The sequence below is a fragment of the Podarcis liolepis genome, assembly GCF_965112155.1.
Source record: "Podarcis liolepis genome assembly, chromosome: 4".
Lineage (NCBI taxonomy): Eukaryota > Metazoa > Chordata > Lepidosauria > Squamata > Lacertidae > Podarcis > Podarcis liolepis.
Genome location: NC_139558.1, coordinates 103,290,778 through 103,307,066, shown reverse-complemented (window position 1 = coordinate 103,307,066; position 16,289 = coordinate 103,290,778). Strand labels below are relative to the sequence as shown.

Genomic DNA, 16,289 nt, shown 5'->3' with positions numbered 1-16,289 from the left:
GCGAATCATAGATCCTTTCACTTTCTCCTCCTTTACCTCCCAATCCAGGAGGAGGTTGTACATTTTTGAAATACATTTGTTCTTGGATTGAAGGAGTCCTTTTTCGAATTTGGAAGTTTCATTTGCAAATCCTTTTTTTGTTATCTAAACTAAATCTTTCGTTTAATTGGAAATATTGTAGCCAATCTGTTAAATATGTTCTAATTTTACCAAATTCTTTCAACTTTAGTTTGTTGTTATTTTCCTCCAGGATCATTCTGTACGTTGCCCAATCGCTTTGCATATTCTTTTTCTTAATGGCTATGGCTTCCAATGGGGAGGTTCACCAGGGGGTTTTGGGTTCTAAGAGATCTTTATATTTGTTCCATATATAGTGATTTTCTTACAATATGATTCAAAAAACCCATGTGGACCTTCACCTTATCATATATCATATAAGCATGCCATCCAAAGTGATTGTCATGGCCCTCTAAGTCAACTAAATCTGTATCTTTCGAAACTATCCACTCGTTGATCCATACTAGCCCAGCTGCAGCATAATACAATTCCAGATCCAGTAGAGCAAATCCTCCTCTCTGCTGTTGGTCTATTAAGATTTGATGTTTAATTCTTGGCTTTTGCCACTCCAAATAAATCTTGCAATGTCCCTTCTCCAGTTCTTAAAACAATTCATACCTCCCAAAAGTGGGATAGTTTGAAACAGGAACATCAGTTTTGGCAAGACACTCATTTTGATAACAGAAATTTTACTCCAAAAGGAGAGGTGAAGCCTGCTCCAGATTTCCAGGTGCCTCTTGATCTCCTTCCATAACTTTATATCATTATCTTGATATAGATGAATACATTTATTTGACAGCCAAATACCCAAGTATTTTACTTTTTTCCTTACCTCTAGACTAGTAAGTTCCTGTAACTCTAGTTTTTCATCTGAGCACATATTTTTAACTAAGAGGTTGGTTTTCTTTTTGTTAATTTTGAAACCTGCCAATTTTCCAATTCATTAATTAAATCTATTGCTAATGGGATACCTTCTTTGGGGTCTTCAGTTGTTAATATCACATCATCCACATGGGCTCTAATTTTATGTTTTTTCTCCAATCTTAATTCCCTTTATTCTCCCTTCCTTCCTCAATTCATTTAGCAGGGTTTCCAGCACCAATATGAATAGGAGAGGGGAAAGGGGACACCCTTGTCTCATGCCTTTCATAATATCAATACTCTCTGTGAGTATTACTCATTATTTATTAATTTCGCCTTTTGCGTGGAGTAGATAGATTCCATACCTCTTTCAAACTTTTCTCTGCAGCCCATTAATTTTTTTAAAAAATACTGTTTATTAAATTTTCCACTTTAACAATCCAATCAAATCATAATAAATATTCCACATTATACATATTATTCAGTAATCAAACAGTCCAAATATTATGCCAGTAGTTTCTCCCCCTTCGCTCAGATCATGTCCAAAACTTAAATCCAATTTTTCATCTTAAGAATTGGAAGCTTGTTGCTAAATGGAGGCGACTTTGGAGAGTTGCCAAGAAACATTTCGGGTTTTCCATCCAGGACCCCCCCAGCCCCTCCTTTCTTTTGAATTTGGGGCCAGGTGTTGGGTGATCTGCGGAGGAGCTGCCACTCCCCAGCGCCGGGAGTGTAGGGAGGCTGATTACTCCCAGCTCAGCCTCTGATTCCGGAACGTACGGCAGTGATGGAATTGAGCCATCCTCCATCGCAGCTCACCAGAAGCTCCAACGCAGCCCATTAAATTTAACTGTTTTTTCATAAAGCTCCATGCGATGTTATCAAACGCCTTCTGGCATCGATTAGCATCATAGCCGCTTGCTTTTCATTTTTAAACTCCAGATTTTCTAATAAATTAATAATATTCCTTGTGTTTTTCGGGATCTGGTGTTTGGGAAGGAATGCTGCCCGATTAGGGTGAATTATGTCTTTTAATACATGTTTTAGTCTACCTGCTAGGGTACCTGCATAGATTTTGTAATCACAGTTTAGCAGACATATCGGGCTGTAATTTGCTGTTATCTCTAGGTCGCTTCTTTTTTTTGGTAGTAAAATCGCATAGGCCTCATTCCAGGGGGCCGGGGTCTTTTCTTCAATGAGAGTATCCTTAATTACTTCATTCAGTGGTGGTGACAGTATTTCTTCAAGTTTTTTAGAAACTTCTGCAGGTATTCCATCTGGGCCAGGCAACTTTCCTGACTTGGCATTTTTAATTGCATTTTTAATTTCTATCATAGTAATGGGTGCATTTAGTGTTTCTCTTTGGGCTTCTGTTATTCCTGGTATTTTATGAAATTTTGGGTATTGTTCTATGTCCTCTAGCCTTTCTTTCCCTTTTTTATATAGCTTTCTATAGTATTCCACAAAATCTTGTCTGATCTTTTTTGGATCATCCGTTGTTGTCTCTCCTATTTTCAATCTATTTATTAATCTTTTGATTTGTCTTTTCTTGATCTGCCAAGCCAGTAGTTTCCCTGGTTTATTGGCATTTTCAAAGTTTCTGCTTTTTAAGATGTTTAAGTTACAATCAATTTCTTGTTCTAATATAGAGGAGTATTCTGCTCTTAATAATTTGATTTCTTTAGAGATTTGTTCATTACTAAGGTCCTTGGTCAGCTCCTTTTCTTTCTTTTTTATTTCCTCCAGTAAATCTACTTTATCTTTTTCTCTTTTCCTTTTTTGAATTGTGCACTGTTGGATAAAATAACCCCTGATGATGGCCTTACATGTGTCCCATGCCACCACTTTCTCAGTTCCCTTATTATTGTTGCTCTCGAAGAATTCCTTTAACACTTTTGTTAGAGGTATCGGTTGGTTGCTTGAGAGCAATAAGGCAATATGCTTCAATAGTCTGTTTTAAAAGTTTCTTATTGATGATAAAAAACCATTAGAATGCAGAGCGCCTCTATTCCATGTCTTGCTCATTCACTGGCAGAATCTGAGAGTGGGTGGTCCCTAAACCTTCCCCAGCAGAGTAGTTTCTTGATGCCCAGTCTGCGCCTCCCCTCTCTGCGCAGAAGCCTACTGCGTAAGGAAGGTGTGGGTAACGGGGGACCTCTCTCTTCCCCGCTTTGCTCAGGCAAGGTGTCCTGGCACCGCCTTGCCTCCTCCGAGTCCTGCATCTCCTCCCCACTAGAGGCGTGGCTACCTTCCTCCTCTGAGGAAGTGCTGCTTCCCACAATCTTTGGGGGCTCTCTGTAATCCATCCAGCTTTTCCCCTCTCGCCCCTGAGCCAATGGCAGTTCCCTGACAACTTTCTTAGCTCTTAAAATTATTTTTTCATCATTTAGAAGGGATTCATCTAATCTCCATCTTTTCGGCCCTTCCCTCCCTTTCCATCTCAGTTTTAGTAGCATTGAGTTATGGTCTGAAAGTGTTTTTGACTGGATTTCCACTGCTTCAATTTGTTCTAGTAAATCCTTGGAGATCCAAATGGCATCAGTTCTACTGGCCGATTTGTTTGACTCAGAGAAATATGTATAACCTTTTTTGTTTGGGTATTTATGTCTCCAACTATCAATTAAATCTAGGTGTTCTATCATAGCTATGAAACGGCACAGAAGTCCCCCCCCCTCCTTTATTCCATCCTGCAGATCTATCCAGTTCTGGATTAAATACCCCATTCAGGTCTCCCATCTGTATTAGTTTCTCTCCTATATACTGTATCAGTATCTCTTCTAAACCTTTATAAAATTTTGCTCTTTTTTCATTTGGGGCATATATCCCAATTATCATAAAAGATTCCCCTTGTGATTTTTATCTTAATTTTTATTATCCTTCCATTTGCGTCTTTATATATTAGCTTTGGCTCCAGGTTAGGTTTTACGTATATCACCATACCTCTCTTTTTTTTTTGTCTGCTGTTATAAATTCTGACCCTAGTTTTGGATTTATCAACACTTGTGTTTTTTTTTTATTTATATGTGTCTCTCGGATACATGCTATATCTAAATTCTGTTTTTCCACTATGCGTTCTACCTTGTTTCTTTTCTTTTTATCTTTCAATCCTTTTATATTCCATGATAGTATTTTTAGATTCATTCTTTATTAATTTGAATAAAGAAGAAAGAATACAAGAGAGAAAGAAAGAGGGGAGAAACAGGAAAAATCAGATATTACAATTAGACAATTTAAAAATGCAGTATTAACTGCACAGATTGTTTCTAAGAAGTAACTGCTAAAAGTTGCCTTGGTTTGTTATGCTCTTTCTTATACTCTTTTTATTTGTGGTGCCTAGTCACTGTCATGATCTTGATTTGATATTCCTGATTTGTTGCTGGGGTCTTCATCAATTGGTTGCCTACCACAAATTTAATTAGCATTAATCCATAACTGGTACTTCCATTTGTTCCTCAGGCTCTAATTCCTTTTTGTTTCCATTGCAGATTGTGAAAAATTGGAAATCAAGAACAAGGGTGACCATGAGAAAATCCCCAGAGAGGAGAAGCCACATAAAAATTTGGAGTGTGGAGAGAGTTGCAATCAGAGCTCCCATTCCATTTCCCATCAAATAAATCTCATTAGAAAGAAACCCTACCAGTGCATGGAATGTGGAAAGAGCTTCAGTCAGTGCTCCTCTCTCACTTCCCATCAAAGAATTCATACAGGGGAGAAACCCTATCAGTGTGTGGAATGTGGAAAGAGCTTCAGTCAGAGCTCCAATCTCACTTGCCATCAAAGAATTCATAGGGGGGAGAAACCCTATCAGTGTGTGGAATGTGGAAAGAGCTTCTGTCAGAGATCACATCTTACTTCCCATCAAAGAATTCATACAGGGGAGAAACCCTATCAGTGCATGGAATGTGGAAAGAGCTTCATGGATAGCTCCTCTCTCACTTCCCATCACAGAATTCATACAGGGGAGAAACCCTATCAGTGTATGGAATGTGGAAAGAGCTTCAGGAAGAGCTCCCATCTCACTTCCCATCAAAGAATTCATACAGGGGAGAAACCCTATCAGTGCATGGAATGTGGAAAGAGCTTCATGGATAGCTCCTCTCTCACTTCCCATCACAGAATTCATACAGGGGAGAAACCCTATCAGTGCATGGAATGTGGAAAGAGCTTCAGTCACAACTTTTCTCTCACTTCCCATCACAGAATTCATACAGGGGAGAAACCCTATCAGTGCATGAAATGTGGAAAGAGCTTCAGTCAGAGCTCACATCTTACTTCCCATCAAAGAATTCATACAGGGGAGAAACCCTATCAGTGCATGGAATGTGGAAAGAGCTTCACTGAAAGCTCCTCTCTCACTTCCCATCAAAGAATTCATACAGGGGAGAAACACTATCAGTGCATGGAATGTGGAAAGGGCTTCACTCAAAGCTCCAAACTCACTTCCCATCAAAGAATGCATACAGGGGAGAAACCCTATCAGTGCTTTGAATGTGGAAAGAGCTTCAGTCAGTGCTCCTCTCTCACTTCCCATCACAGAATTCATACAGGGGAGAAACCCTATCAGTGCATGGAATGTGGAAAGAGCTTCACTGAAAGCTCCTCTCTCACTTCCCATCACAGAATTCATACAGGGGAGAAACCCTATCAGTGTGTGGAATGTGGAAAGAGCTTCAGTCAGAGCTCCAATCTCACTTGCCATCAAAGAATTCATAGGGGGGAGAAACCCTATCAGTGTGTGGAATGTGGAAAGAGCTTCACTGAAAGCTCCTCTCTCACTTCGCATCACAGAATTCATACAGGGGAGAAACCCTATCAGTGCATGGAATGTGGAAAGAGCTTCACTGAAAGCTCCTCTCTCACTTCCCATCACAGAATTCATACAGGGGAGAAACCCTATCAGTGTGTGGAATGTGGAAAGAGCTTCAGGAAGAGCTCCAATCTCACTATCCATCAAAGAATTCATACAGGGGAGAAACCCTATCAGTGCATGGAATGTGGAAAGAGCTTCAGGGAGAGCTCCTTTCTCACTTCCCATCAGAGAATTCATACAGGAGAGAAACCATATCAGTGCATGGAATGTGGAATTAGCTTCTGTCAGAGATCCAATCTCACTTATCATCAAAAAACTCATAGTGAGTAGAATCATAGGATTGAAGAATTGTGGAGTTGGAAGTGACCTCTGGTGTAATCTAGTCCACCCCATGTGAAGCAGGCATCGCAGCTAAAGCATCCATGACAGGTGACCATCCAACTTCATAAAACCTCAAAGGATGGAGGTCCCAGCACCTTCCAAGGGAGTCCATTCCACTAACAGCTTTTGCTGTCAAAAGTTCTTCCTCATGTTTACTCAGAAATCTCCGATCTTTTAGCTTGAAGTCATTGGTTGATGTCCTACCCTCTGGAGCAGGAAGAAAAAAAGGTTTGCTCTATCTTCCATTATTTATAGTTTTATTGTGTATACAAATTCAAGTTTTATTGTGTATACAAATTCAATCAATCAACCAATCAATAAATCAATAGATTCTTGGTTGCCATCCTCTGTACATGTTTCAACTTGTTGATATCCTTTTTATTATTTATAAAAGTCATGTTCTGCCCTTCATCCAAAGATTTCAGTAATGGTTCTTCGTCATCCTGGGATGAAGTGACATGTGAGATGCCACATGATTCTGTCCTGGGCCTGTTGTTGCTCAACTTCTTTATAAAAAAAAATTCGGTGGAGGAATTCAGGGGATGCTGATGAAATTTTCAGGTGAACCAAACTGGGAAGAGCAGCGAATGCCACAAAAGACAGAATTGGGATTCAAAATGACCTTAACGGGGTGGAGAACCGGGCCCAAGCTCACAAAATGAATTTCAGTAGGGAGAAAAGTAAAGCTTTGCACTTAGGCAGGAAGAACCAGATGCACCAATAGAAGACGGGGGTTTGATGGACAGCAGAGTCTGGGGGTGCAGTGCCTGAGAATTCCACCAGAGGGCCAGAGCCTCTCTGATTGGCTACCTTGACCGCCAGCCAGAGGGAAGGGGATGGAGCCAGGACTTTGGGCAGGAAAATAAAGGGGAGAGAGTTGGAGAGGGCTGGATTTGAGATGGGAGAGCGTTGGATGGAGGGAGAACTGGCTCTGATCATCTGTGAGGAGAATATAGAGCCAGGGGAATATCTATAGAGTCAGACTTGTCAGTTTGCATTTCTTAGTACAGAAAGTATTGATCTGATTGGACATGACTAAACAACAACAACAAAAAACTACAAGCCTATCTCTCTGCTAAACAATGACTACAAATGGTTTGCAAATATACCGTGTTGTTGTTGTTATCGTTTAGTCATTTAGTCGTGTCCGACTCTTTGTGAACCCATGGACTAGAGCATGCCAGGCACTCCTGTCTTCCACTGCTTCCCGCAGTTTGGTCAAACTCATGTTTGTAGCTTCGAGAACACTGTCCAACCATCTCGTCCTCTGTCGTCCCCTTCCCCTTGTGCCCTCCATCTTTCCCACCATCAGGGTCTTTTCCAGGGAGTCTGCTCTTCTCATGAGGCGGCTAAAGTATTGGAGCCTCAGCTTCAGGATCTGTCCTTCTAGTGAGCGCTCAGGGCTGATTTCCTTAAGAATGGAGAGGTTTGATCTTCTTGCAGTCCATGGGACTCTCAAGAGTCTCCTCCAGCACCAGAATTCAAAAGCATCAATTCTTCGGCGATCAGCCTTCTTTATGGTCCAGCTCTCACTTCCATACACCACTACTGGGAAAACCATGGCTTGAACTATACGGACCTTTGTTGGCAAGGTGATGTCTCTGCTTTTTAAGATGCTGTCTAGGTTTGTCATTGCTTTTCCCCAAAGAAGCAGGCGTCTGTTAATTTCGTGACTGCTGTCACCATCTGCAGTGATCATGGAGCCCAAGAAAGTAAAATCTCACACTGCCTCCATTTCCTCGCCTTCTATTTGCCAGGAGGTGATGGGCCCAGTGGCCATGATCTTCGGGGGGTTTTTTATGTTGAGCCTCAGACCATATTTTGTGCTCTGCTCTTTCACTCTCATTAAAAGGTTCTTTAATTCAGCCTCACTTTCTGCCATCAAGGTTGTGTCATCTGCATATCTGAGGTTGTTGATATTTCTTCCAGCAATCTTAATTCCAGTTTGGGATTCATCCAGCCCAGCCCAGGATTGCAGTAAAATTAAAATGTTTTGGGAAATGATATATAATGAGCTAAAGAAAATGTTCCATTCAACATTTGTGAAAAAGCCTGAAGCTTTCTTATTAGGGATTGAGGGAAAAGACCTGCCAAAGAAATTAAAAAATATTTTTATGTATGCGACAACAGCGGCAAGAGTCTTCATAGCACAAGGGTGGAAGAATGAGGAAATCCTGACGAAAGAACTGTGGCAAGAAAAACCGATGGACTATGCGGAATTGGCAAAATTGATACACAAACTACGTGAAAAGGATAATTGTAATTTCAAAGACGAATGGGAACCTTTTATGAAATATTTGAAGAAATAACAAAATGAACTGGACTCTTTGGCAGCTTTTGAATAAATATTCACAAACTATTGTAATATTTTTACAATTTTATAACATGCAGATAGAAATATGTGTTGAGAAACCAGCGAAAGGAGCTGAGGGAAGTCTGGGGGTGGGGTGGGAGGGGGGTGTTCTGTTTGGGGGGGAATGGGGGGACAATGTGGATGATGTGTTTTTGTTGAAACTATTGTGTTGAAATTTCTAATATTTTTTTTTAAAAAAGGAAATTTTGAAAGTATACTGCATAAGGATTATTCTGAGTGGTTTAGATTAACTGATTATCTGATTATTAATGATGTATGGAAAGTAGAATTATCATCACTTGAACATAGTGGAATACATAATACCACAATATCTATGATGTGTGATGTTACACTTTTACCTATTATTGTTAATGATATATTTTGGGTTCCTTATTTTCTTTCTCATAAGTTGTTATGTTCTAATGTTTTGAATCATAAGGATAATGTTATGATTGAAATCTCTAGGTGTGAAAAATGGGGGAAAGGATATGTTTGCTCACCACGTTTTGGACAAAGTGAACCTTGTGTGTTTGATGTTAGTGATGGAATCTGTCAATTACAAAAGATGAGTAATGATACTTTTATTCAAAATACTGGGATTGGATGCTTACGTGTTACTACTGTGGACCCTGAATTGTGGTCAGATGGAACTCTCACTGGAATTGATAAACATCAGGAATGCAAATGTAACCTGTAGTGATGTTGGGAAATCTACATAACCTATGTGCAAAATTTGAGAACTGGAAATATTGTGTCGGAAATATTGTGTATTTGCCATTAAACCTACACAGTTTTGATATTTCTATAGGACCAGACTATCAGAAGTTAATGACATTGTTTTTGCATAATGATTAAATACGAAAACACTTGGAACAACATGCTTAGAATACAAAAAAGGCATTTCTAAAAATACAATATGAAAATGGAAAATTTCATCTGTTTGTGTTGCCACAGATGCACCAGGGCATGTTGAAACATCATCAGCCTCCAGCCAGCCTCCCGAACATCCTGCAAAGGCGAAGCTTCGTGATCATCCCTGGCTGCCGTTCAGGAATCTTCCTCCTCCTCTCAGTCCAGGACGGTCGGACAAATGGGCAGCCTCTCTCTCATGAGGAAGCATACCAATTTTCCCTTGCACAGCAACAAAGGGAAAAGGCAGTCCTGTAGTTTCACAACTACTTTATTTACTGCAAAACAACAACACCACAAAGGACTGCATGTTTGAGCACTCAAGCTCTGGGTTTTGCCATACAACCCAGCTCTCTCCTGAGAGCGGAAGAGACTGGGAGAGACCCCTCCCAGCACACAGTGAGTCAGGCTGAGAATCCTCTCTGACTTCCTGTCTCGCGCTGTGAGGCTTCACATGATGTAAACAGCACCTGCTGTTTCCTGCCAGTGTGGCAACTGGTGGGGCCTGAAATCCCAACAGGGTGTTTCTCCTCCCTGCTCTCCTCCCAGAGGTCATTCCTCCTCGGGTCACTGCTATGGAAACATGACCATATTGTCTGTCTCCAGGCTCTGCGGTCGTCTGTGGACTTTGTATCTCTTCCCTCACCCAAAGGGATACCTGAAAGATGGATAAATAGACCCAGGAAGTGAGTATTGTGTGTGAGGCCATGGCATGCAGGCTACAGGGCCTGGTGTATTTGTTTCAAGAAACAGTGGGAGGAGGTGAGTGTGCCATGATTTTGGTGGTGATATTTCTGAGCAGAATTTGTGATCTTGTCATGTTTTAATTGGATCTTGAATTACACAAAGGAGGATATCTTCATAGAATCTTAGAGTTGGAAGGTCCAGTCCAACCCCCTGCTATTCAGGAATCTCAGCTCAAGCATCCAGGACAGGTGTCCGTCCAACCTTTGTTTAAAAACCTCCAAGGAAGGAGAGTCCACCACCTCTTGTGGGAGTCTGTTCCACTGTCAAACAGCTCTTACTGTCAGAAGATTTTTTTCCAAATGTTTAGTCAGAATCTCCTTTCTTGCAACTTGAAGCCATTGGTTTGAGTCCTCCCCTCCATGAGCAGGAGAAAACAGGCATGTTCCCTCCTCCATGTGACAGCCCTTAAAATATTTGAAGATGGCTCTCATATCTCCAATCAGTCTCCTCTTCTCCAGGCTAAACATACCCAGCTCCATCAACCATTCCTCATAAGGCTTAGTTTCCAGAATCTCGATCGTTATGGTTGCCCTCCTCTGCCCACCTTCCAGCTTGTCAACATCCTCCTTAAATTCTGGTGCCCAGAATCGGACACAGTATTCCAAGTGTGGTCTGACTAAGGCAGAATAGAGTGCGACTATTACCTCCCTTGATCTGGACACTAGACTTCTGTTGGTGCAACCTAGGTAAAGGTAAAGGGGACCCCTGACCATTAGGTCCAGTCGCGGATGACTCTGGGGTTGCGGCGCTCATTTTGCTTTATTGGCCGAGGGAGCTTCCAGGTCATGTGGCCAGCATGACAAAGCCGCTTCTGGCGAACCAGAGCAGCGCACAGAAACACCGTTTACCTTCCCGCCAGAGCAGTACCTATTTATCTACTTGCACTTTGACGTGCTTTCGAACTGCTAGATTGGCAGGAGCAGGGAACGAGCAACGGGAGCTCACCCCGTTGCGGGGATTTGAACTGCTGACCTTCTGATCGGCAAGTCCTAGGCTCTGTGGTTTAACCCACAGCGCCACCCGCGTGCCTTGATGCAGCCTGTTGTTGTTGTTGTTTAGTCATTTAGTCGTGTCCGACTCTTCGTGACCCTCTGGACCAGAGCACACCAGGCACTCCTGTCTTCCACTGCCTCCCGCAGTTTGGTCAAACTCATGTTCGTAGCTTCGAGAACACTGTCCAACCATCTCTGTCCTCTGTCGTCCCCTTCTCCTTGTGCCCTCCATCTTTCCCAACATCAGGGTCTTTTCCAGGGAGTCTGCTCTTCTCATGAGGTGGCCAAAGTCTTGGAGCCTCAGCTTCAGGATCTGTCCATCCAGTAAGCACTGAGGACTGATTTCCTTAAGAAGGGATAGGTTTGATCTTCTTGCAGTCCATGAGAATCTCAAGAGTCTCCTCCAGCACCATAATTCAAAAGTATCAATTCTTTGGTGATCAGCCTTTTTTGCTGCTGCATCCCACTGTTGACTCATGTTAAGCTTGTGGTCCACCAAGATCCCTAGATCCTTTTCACATGTACTGCTGCTGGTAAGCCAGGTGTCCTTCATCTTATATTTGTGCATCTGGTTCTTCCTGCCTAAGTGCAGAACTTTACATTTGTCCCTACTGAAATTCATTTTGTTAAGGTCATTTTGAATTCTGATTCTGCAGCATTAGCTACCCCTCCCAGTTTGGTGTCATCTGCAAATGTGATGAGCATCCCCTCAGTTCCTTCATCCATGTCATTTATAAAAACGTTGAACAACAACAGGCCCAGGACAGAACCCCTCTTGTCACTTTTCCCAGGATGATGAAGAACCATGAAGGAATCCTGTTCAGGTTTATACAGTCAAATCCACCTAACAGTTACCTCATTCAGCCCACATTTTACCAGCTTCTTCACATAAATATCACAGGGGACTTTGTCAAAAGCCTTACTGAAATCAAGATACACTATGTCCACAGCATTTCCCTGATCCACCAAGTTTGTAATGCCATAAAAATTTAAAAAAACAAACAAACAGATTGGTCTGGCATGACTTATTTTGGAGAAATCTTAGTAATCACAGCACCCTTTTCTAAATGCTCACATACCAACTTGAATTATCTTTTCTAGGATCTTCCCTGGTATTGATGTCAAGTTCACCAGTCGGTAGTTACCTGGGCCTTCCGTTCTCTCCTTTCTGAAGATGGGGACAACATTTGCCCACCTCCAGTCTGTAGGGACATCACCTGTTGGATGACTGGGAGAGTGGTGACGGCAGCTACTGCACAGTAAGATCCAGTTGGCAGCACTGCAGGGTTGTTGTGCAGGAGATGAGCAAAAAAGGGGTGTGAGGAGCTCTCCTAAGGCTCCTCTCCAACTTCTCCACAATGCATAGTACCACTAAAACACATATTCTGTAACGTTCTCAACTGGCTACACAGTACTAACTGAGTCTGAAGGGGGAAATTAATATACAGCCCTTTATCAAATGATCCCAGGGCAGTGTGCAACATTAAAAACACATCAATGATAAAGCAAAGTAAAAAGCATACTGACAGATAATAATAAATCAATGCGATAAAAAAGGATACCCGCTCCTTGTGTTTCAGTGCTCACTGAATCCAGAAGGAACACAGAGGCACTGACCATGTCCTCTTTCCATCAAGGCAACGTCACCACTGCCATGTTCATTTTAGTCGGTTTCCCAGGCATGGAAGCATCTCACTTCTGGCTGGCTTTCCCCCTATGCTTCCTCTTTCTGCTGGCCATTCTGGGCAACTGCACCATCATCTACATCATCCGCGCAGAGCGGAGCCTCCACGAGCCCATGTACCTCTTCCTTTGCATGTTGGCAGCCATCGACATCATGATCACCCTGTCCACCGTGCCCAAGATGTTGGCCATATTCTGGTTCAGATCCACCAGCATCGCCTTTGATGCTTGCTTGGTCCAGATGTTCTGCATCCACAGCCTCTCTGGAATGGAATCCACCATCTTGCTAGCTATGGCTTTCGACCGCTACATCGCCATATGCTACCCACTGAACCACTCATCTATCCTCACCACGCCCAGGGTAGCTAAAATAGGACTGGTGGCTGTATTTCGTGGAGCAGCCCTGATGGCCCCTTTGCCCGTTTTCATTAAGAGGCTGCCCTTCTGCAAGTCCAACGTTCTCTCCCATTCCTACTGCCTGCATCAGGATGTCATGAAGCTAGCCTGCGCCAGCATCAAGGTTAACATCATCTATGGACTCGTGGTCATCATTTTCGCCATTGGGCTGGATTCCCTGCTCATCTCCTTGTCATACTACTTCATCCTGAAAGCTGCCCTGAGTTTGAGCCAAGAGGCACGTGTCAAGGCCCTCGGGACATGCCTCTCCCACATATGTGCTGTCTTCCTTTTCTACGTGCCCTTTATTGGCTTGTCCATGGTTCACAGGTTTGGTAAGACGCACGGCTCCAACATCCATACCGTGATGGCCAATGTCCACCTTCTGGTGCCTCCAGTACTGAACCCAATCGTCTATGGGGTGAAGACGAAACAGATACGTCACCGAATAGGGCGGGCATTTTGCAGAACTAGGTGCTGATAAGAACTTACCGCAATAAACTTTTTTGAAAATTAAACCATTGATTTCTCAGTTCCAACATCATGAAACATATGGTGATCCCTCTGCAGGGTGTGGGGTGTCTCCCCAATGAATCGTTGGGTACAAGCTCCCATCTCCTGCTCCCTTTATTTTTCTTCTTCATGGATATTTTCCTCCTCAATACTAGAAGCATGGATGCGTCAAGAAGACCCCTTGCTATGGTGATTTTGAGCACTACAGGTGACAGTCCTAGTTCTTCTCCATTTCACCCCCAAGTGGTTGTGAAGATCCTTCTGAAGATTCCACACTTTGAACTTCCATAACCACCCAGATCTAATATAGAAAACCACCCTTCTCTATATATGGGCTCATTCCTGGCCCATTTGAAAGAACCAGTACAGTTTTCTCTTACTGGCCATCTGTCTGGGATTCTTCAGCTGTGATTCCCGCATAGCAAGGGGTTGAACTAGATGGCCTTTGGGTGAACTTCCAACTCCACAATTCTATGATTCTGTGACAAGGAGGTTTGGAGTGAAATGCCATCAGCAGATGTTTGACAACCTGCTCTTTCTCTCTGTTCCACCAGAATCAAAAGAAGAAGTTGAGGTATCAGAGTGGTGCCTGGTTCAATAAACTGAAGTTGAATCTTGAAAATACAGAAGCATTTTGTGTCCTAAGTTATTGAATCTGGAAGGAGATGACACTGATGATGATGTTGATGATGATGATTACCAGTTCTCTGTTCCATCGGAATCAGGAGAACTAGTTGATGTTATTAGACTGGTGATCTTGAAATGACCCGTCATTTATGCTGAGTAGCTTCCTTTTGTTGTTGTTTTACCTTTGTGCTTTAAATTAGAGGCTACCTTGGCAGTAAATGCATAGAAGTAGGAACTTGGTCTAGATAGCAGAGGAAGTTTACAGTGGATTCCAGAGAAATTCCACCCAGCTTCTGATAAAGGCTAGCAGATTTTCATTAATTAATTCATTCATTCATTCATTCCATTTATGTCCCATTCAGCTCAGAGTGTCATCCAACAGTTATTGTTGTTGCTGTTGTTGTTGTTGTTGTTAGTCCCATCTTCCAGGAACTCACAATCTAAGACAATCAAATGGTTGGGGGATAAAATAGGGCAAATGAAACTAAAAAGACTTAGTAATGATAAATCTATCCTCTCAAAACTAACCCAAAGCCCCAGGGTAGCAGAGCTTGCTGTCAAGTCCTGCTGACTGCCAAGGGCAGTGGTTCTTTTAGGATTTAGAAGCAATGGACACACTGATGGGTGAAGACTGAAGGTTCTTTATTAATGCAGAGAAAGACTAAAGCATAAAAGTGAAGAATAAGACCACAATGCTTATGTCCCTCTTATTGCTGGGAATCCCTTGAGCAGCAATGCAGAGACTCCTCTGTCTGCAGTCTGGGTGTGCACTGAGGTTCAAAGATGCAGGGCTTCTCTTGGGATGACTATACTGCACCTCAAATTAACCTTGCACATCAGATTGATGCGTTAATCACACCTGTGGTGAGAATTAGACAACGGTCCTCCAGTTCATACATTCTTGCACACCTAGGTGAGTCTGTGGCAAGCAGCCAATATAGATGACTGCATTTATACATTTCAAAGATAAGGGATGTGGTGGCAAGCAGCCAGTACAGAACCATCCCAGGTGCTCCCTTAGTCAGCTGGTGGGACATACTTAACTCAGGACATCCTTAACTTGGACAGAAACAGACATACGGACACACATAACTTGCTAGTGTGTGAGGAAATATTGAAGCAGAGAAATAGCGAAGAAAGCAGCAGAAAGAAGCATGGCTGACCACCAAAAGACTGTCAGGATCGTCCTACATGCAAGTAGGCATCCGATAGAGACACATGCCCGACTAGCATGTTCGCTCCCTCCTGGTTGGTTGTTTGGGAGCTTCAGAAGCTTTCTCCAGCCCGAACATCACAGTGACTGATACCAAGAGGCATCAGCGCACTTAGGAACAGCAGAGTGTTAGCAGTTCGCATAACAGACTCAGCAGCACAGCATTTTGGCTAATCTACTTTATTTACATATAGCACACTCAGAGCATTCTGACTCAGCTCCTTCCTCTTTCTCATCAGACAGCAAAGAGAGAAAGACAAAGGACAAGAGTCCCACATCACGGAAACACAGTACAGTGGTACCTCGGGTTAAGTACTTAATTCGTTCTGGAGGTCCGTTCTTAACCTGAAACTGTTCTTAACCTGAAGCACCACTTTAGCTAATGGGGCCTCCTGCTGCTGCTGCGCCGCCAGAGCATGATTTCTGTTCTCATCCTGAAGCAAAGTTCTTAACCCGAGGTACTATTTCTGGGTTAACAGAGTCTGTAACCTGAAGCGTATGTAACCTGAAGCATATGTAACCCGAGGTACCACTGTAATCCAAACATTCCGTCTCCATCACTTCCCACACTGTGGAATGAAAACATACACCGTCATGGGATAGAAAACAATCCCATGACTGCAAGAACGGGGCAAGAATCCTAGCAAAGACTCGGGCAAGCTGGGTACAAAAGGACGAAGGGTGTCATACCACACAATGCTAACGCCTCAATATCACAATGGTCTTCCAATACACCCATCCCACACC

General features: G+C 42.7%; 2 protein-coding genes across 4 annotated transcripts in view; both read left to right on the top strand.

Moving 5' to 3' along the window:
• LOC310705100 (uncharacterized protein) overlaps positions 1–8,382 on the top strand; it is a 95,037-nt gene extending 86,655 nt beyond the window's left edge. For all 3 annotated transcript variants that reach the window (XM_083499532.1, XM_083499530.1, XM_083499531.1), the window contains one exon: positions 4,404–8,382. In XM_083499532.1, the coding sequence (XP_083355658.1) occupies positions 4,404–6,058 (1,655 nt within the window). In that variant the 3' untranslated portion in view covers positions 6,059–8,382. The remainder of the gene's footprint in view (positions 1–4,403) is intronic.
• Positions 8,383–11,314: 2,932 nt separating this feature from the next.
• LOC310705290 (olfactory receptor 51E1-like) lies at positions 11,315–14,735 on the top strand. The gene is made up of 2 exons (XM_083499919.1): positions 11,315–12,369; positions 12,691–14,735. Coding segments are annotated over exons 1-2 (981 nt in total). The 5' UTR covers positions 11,315–12,368; the 3' UTR covers positions 13,671–14,735.
• The last annotated feature ends 1,554 nt before the right edge of the window (positions 14,736–16,289 follow it).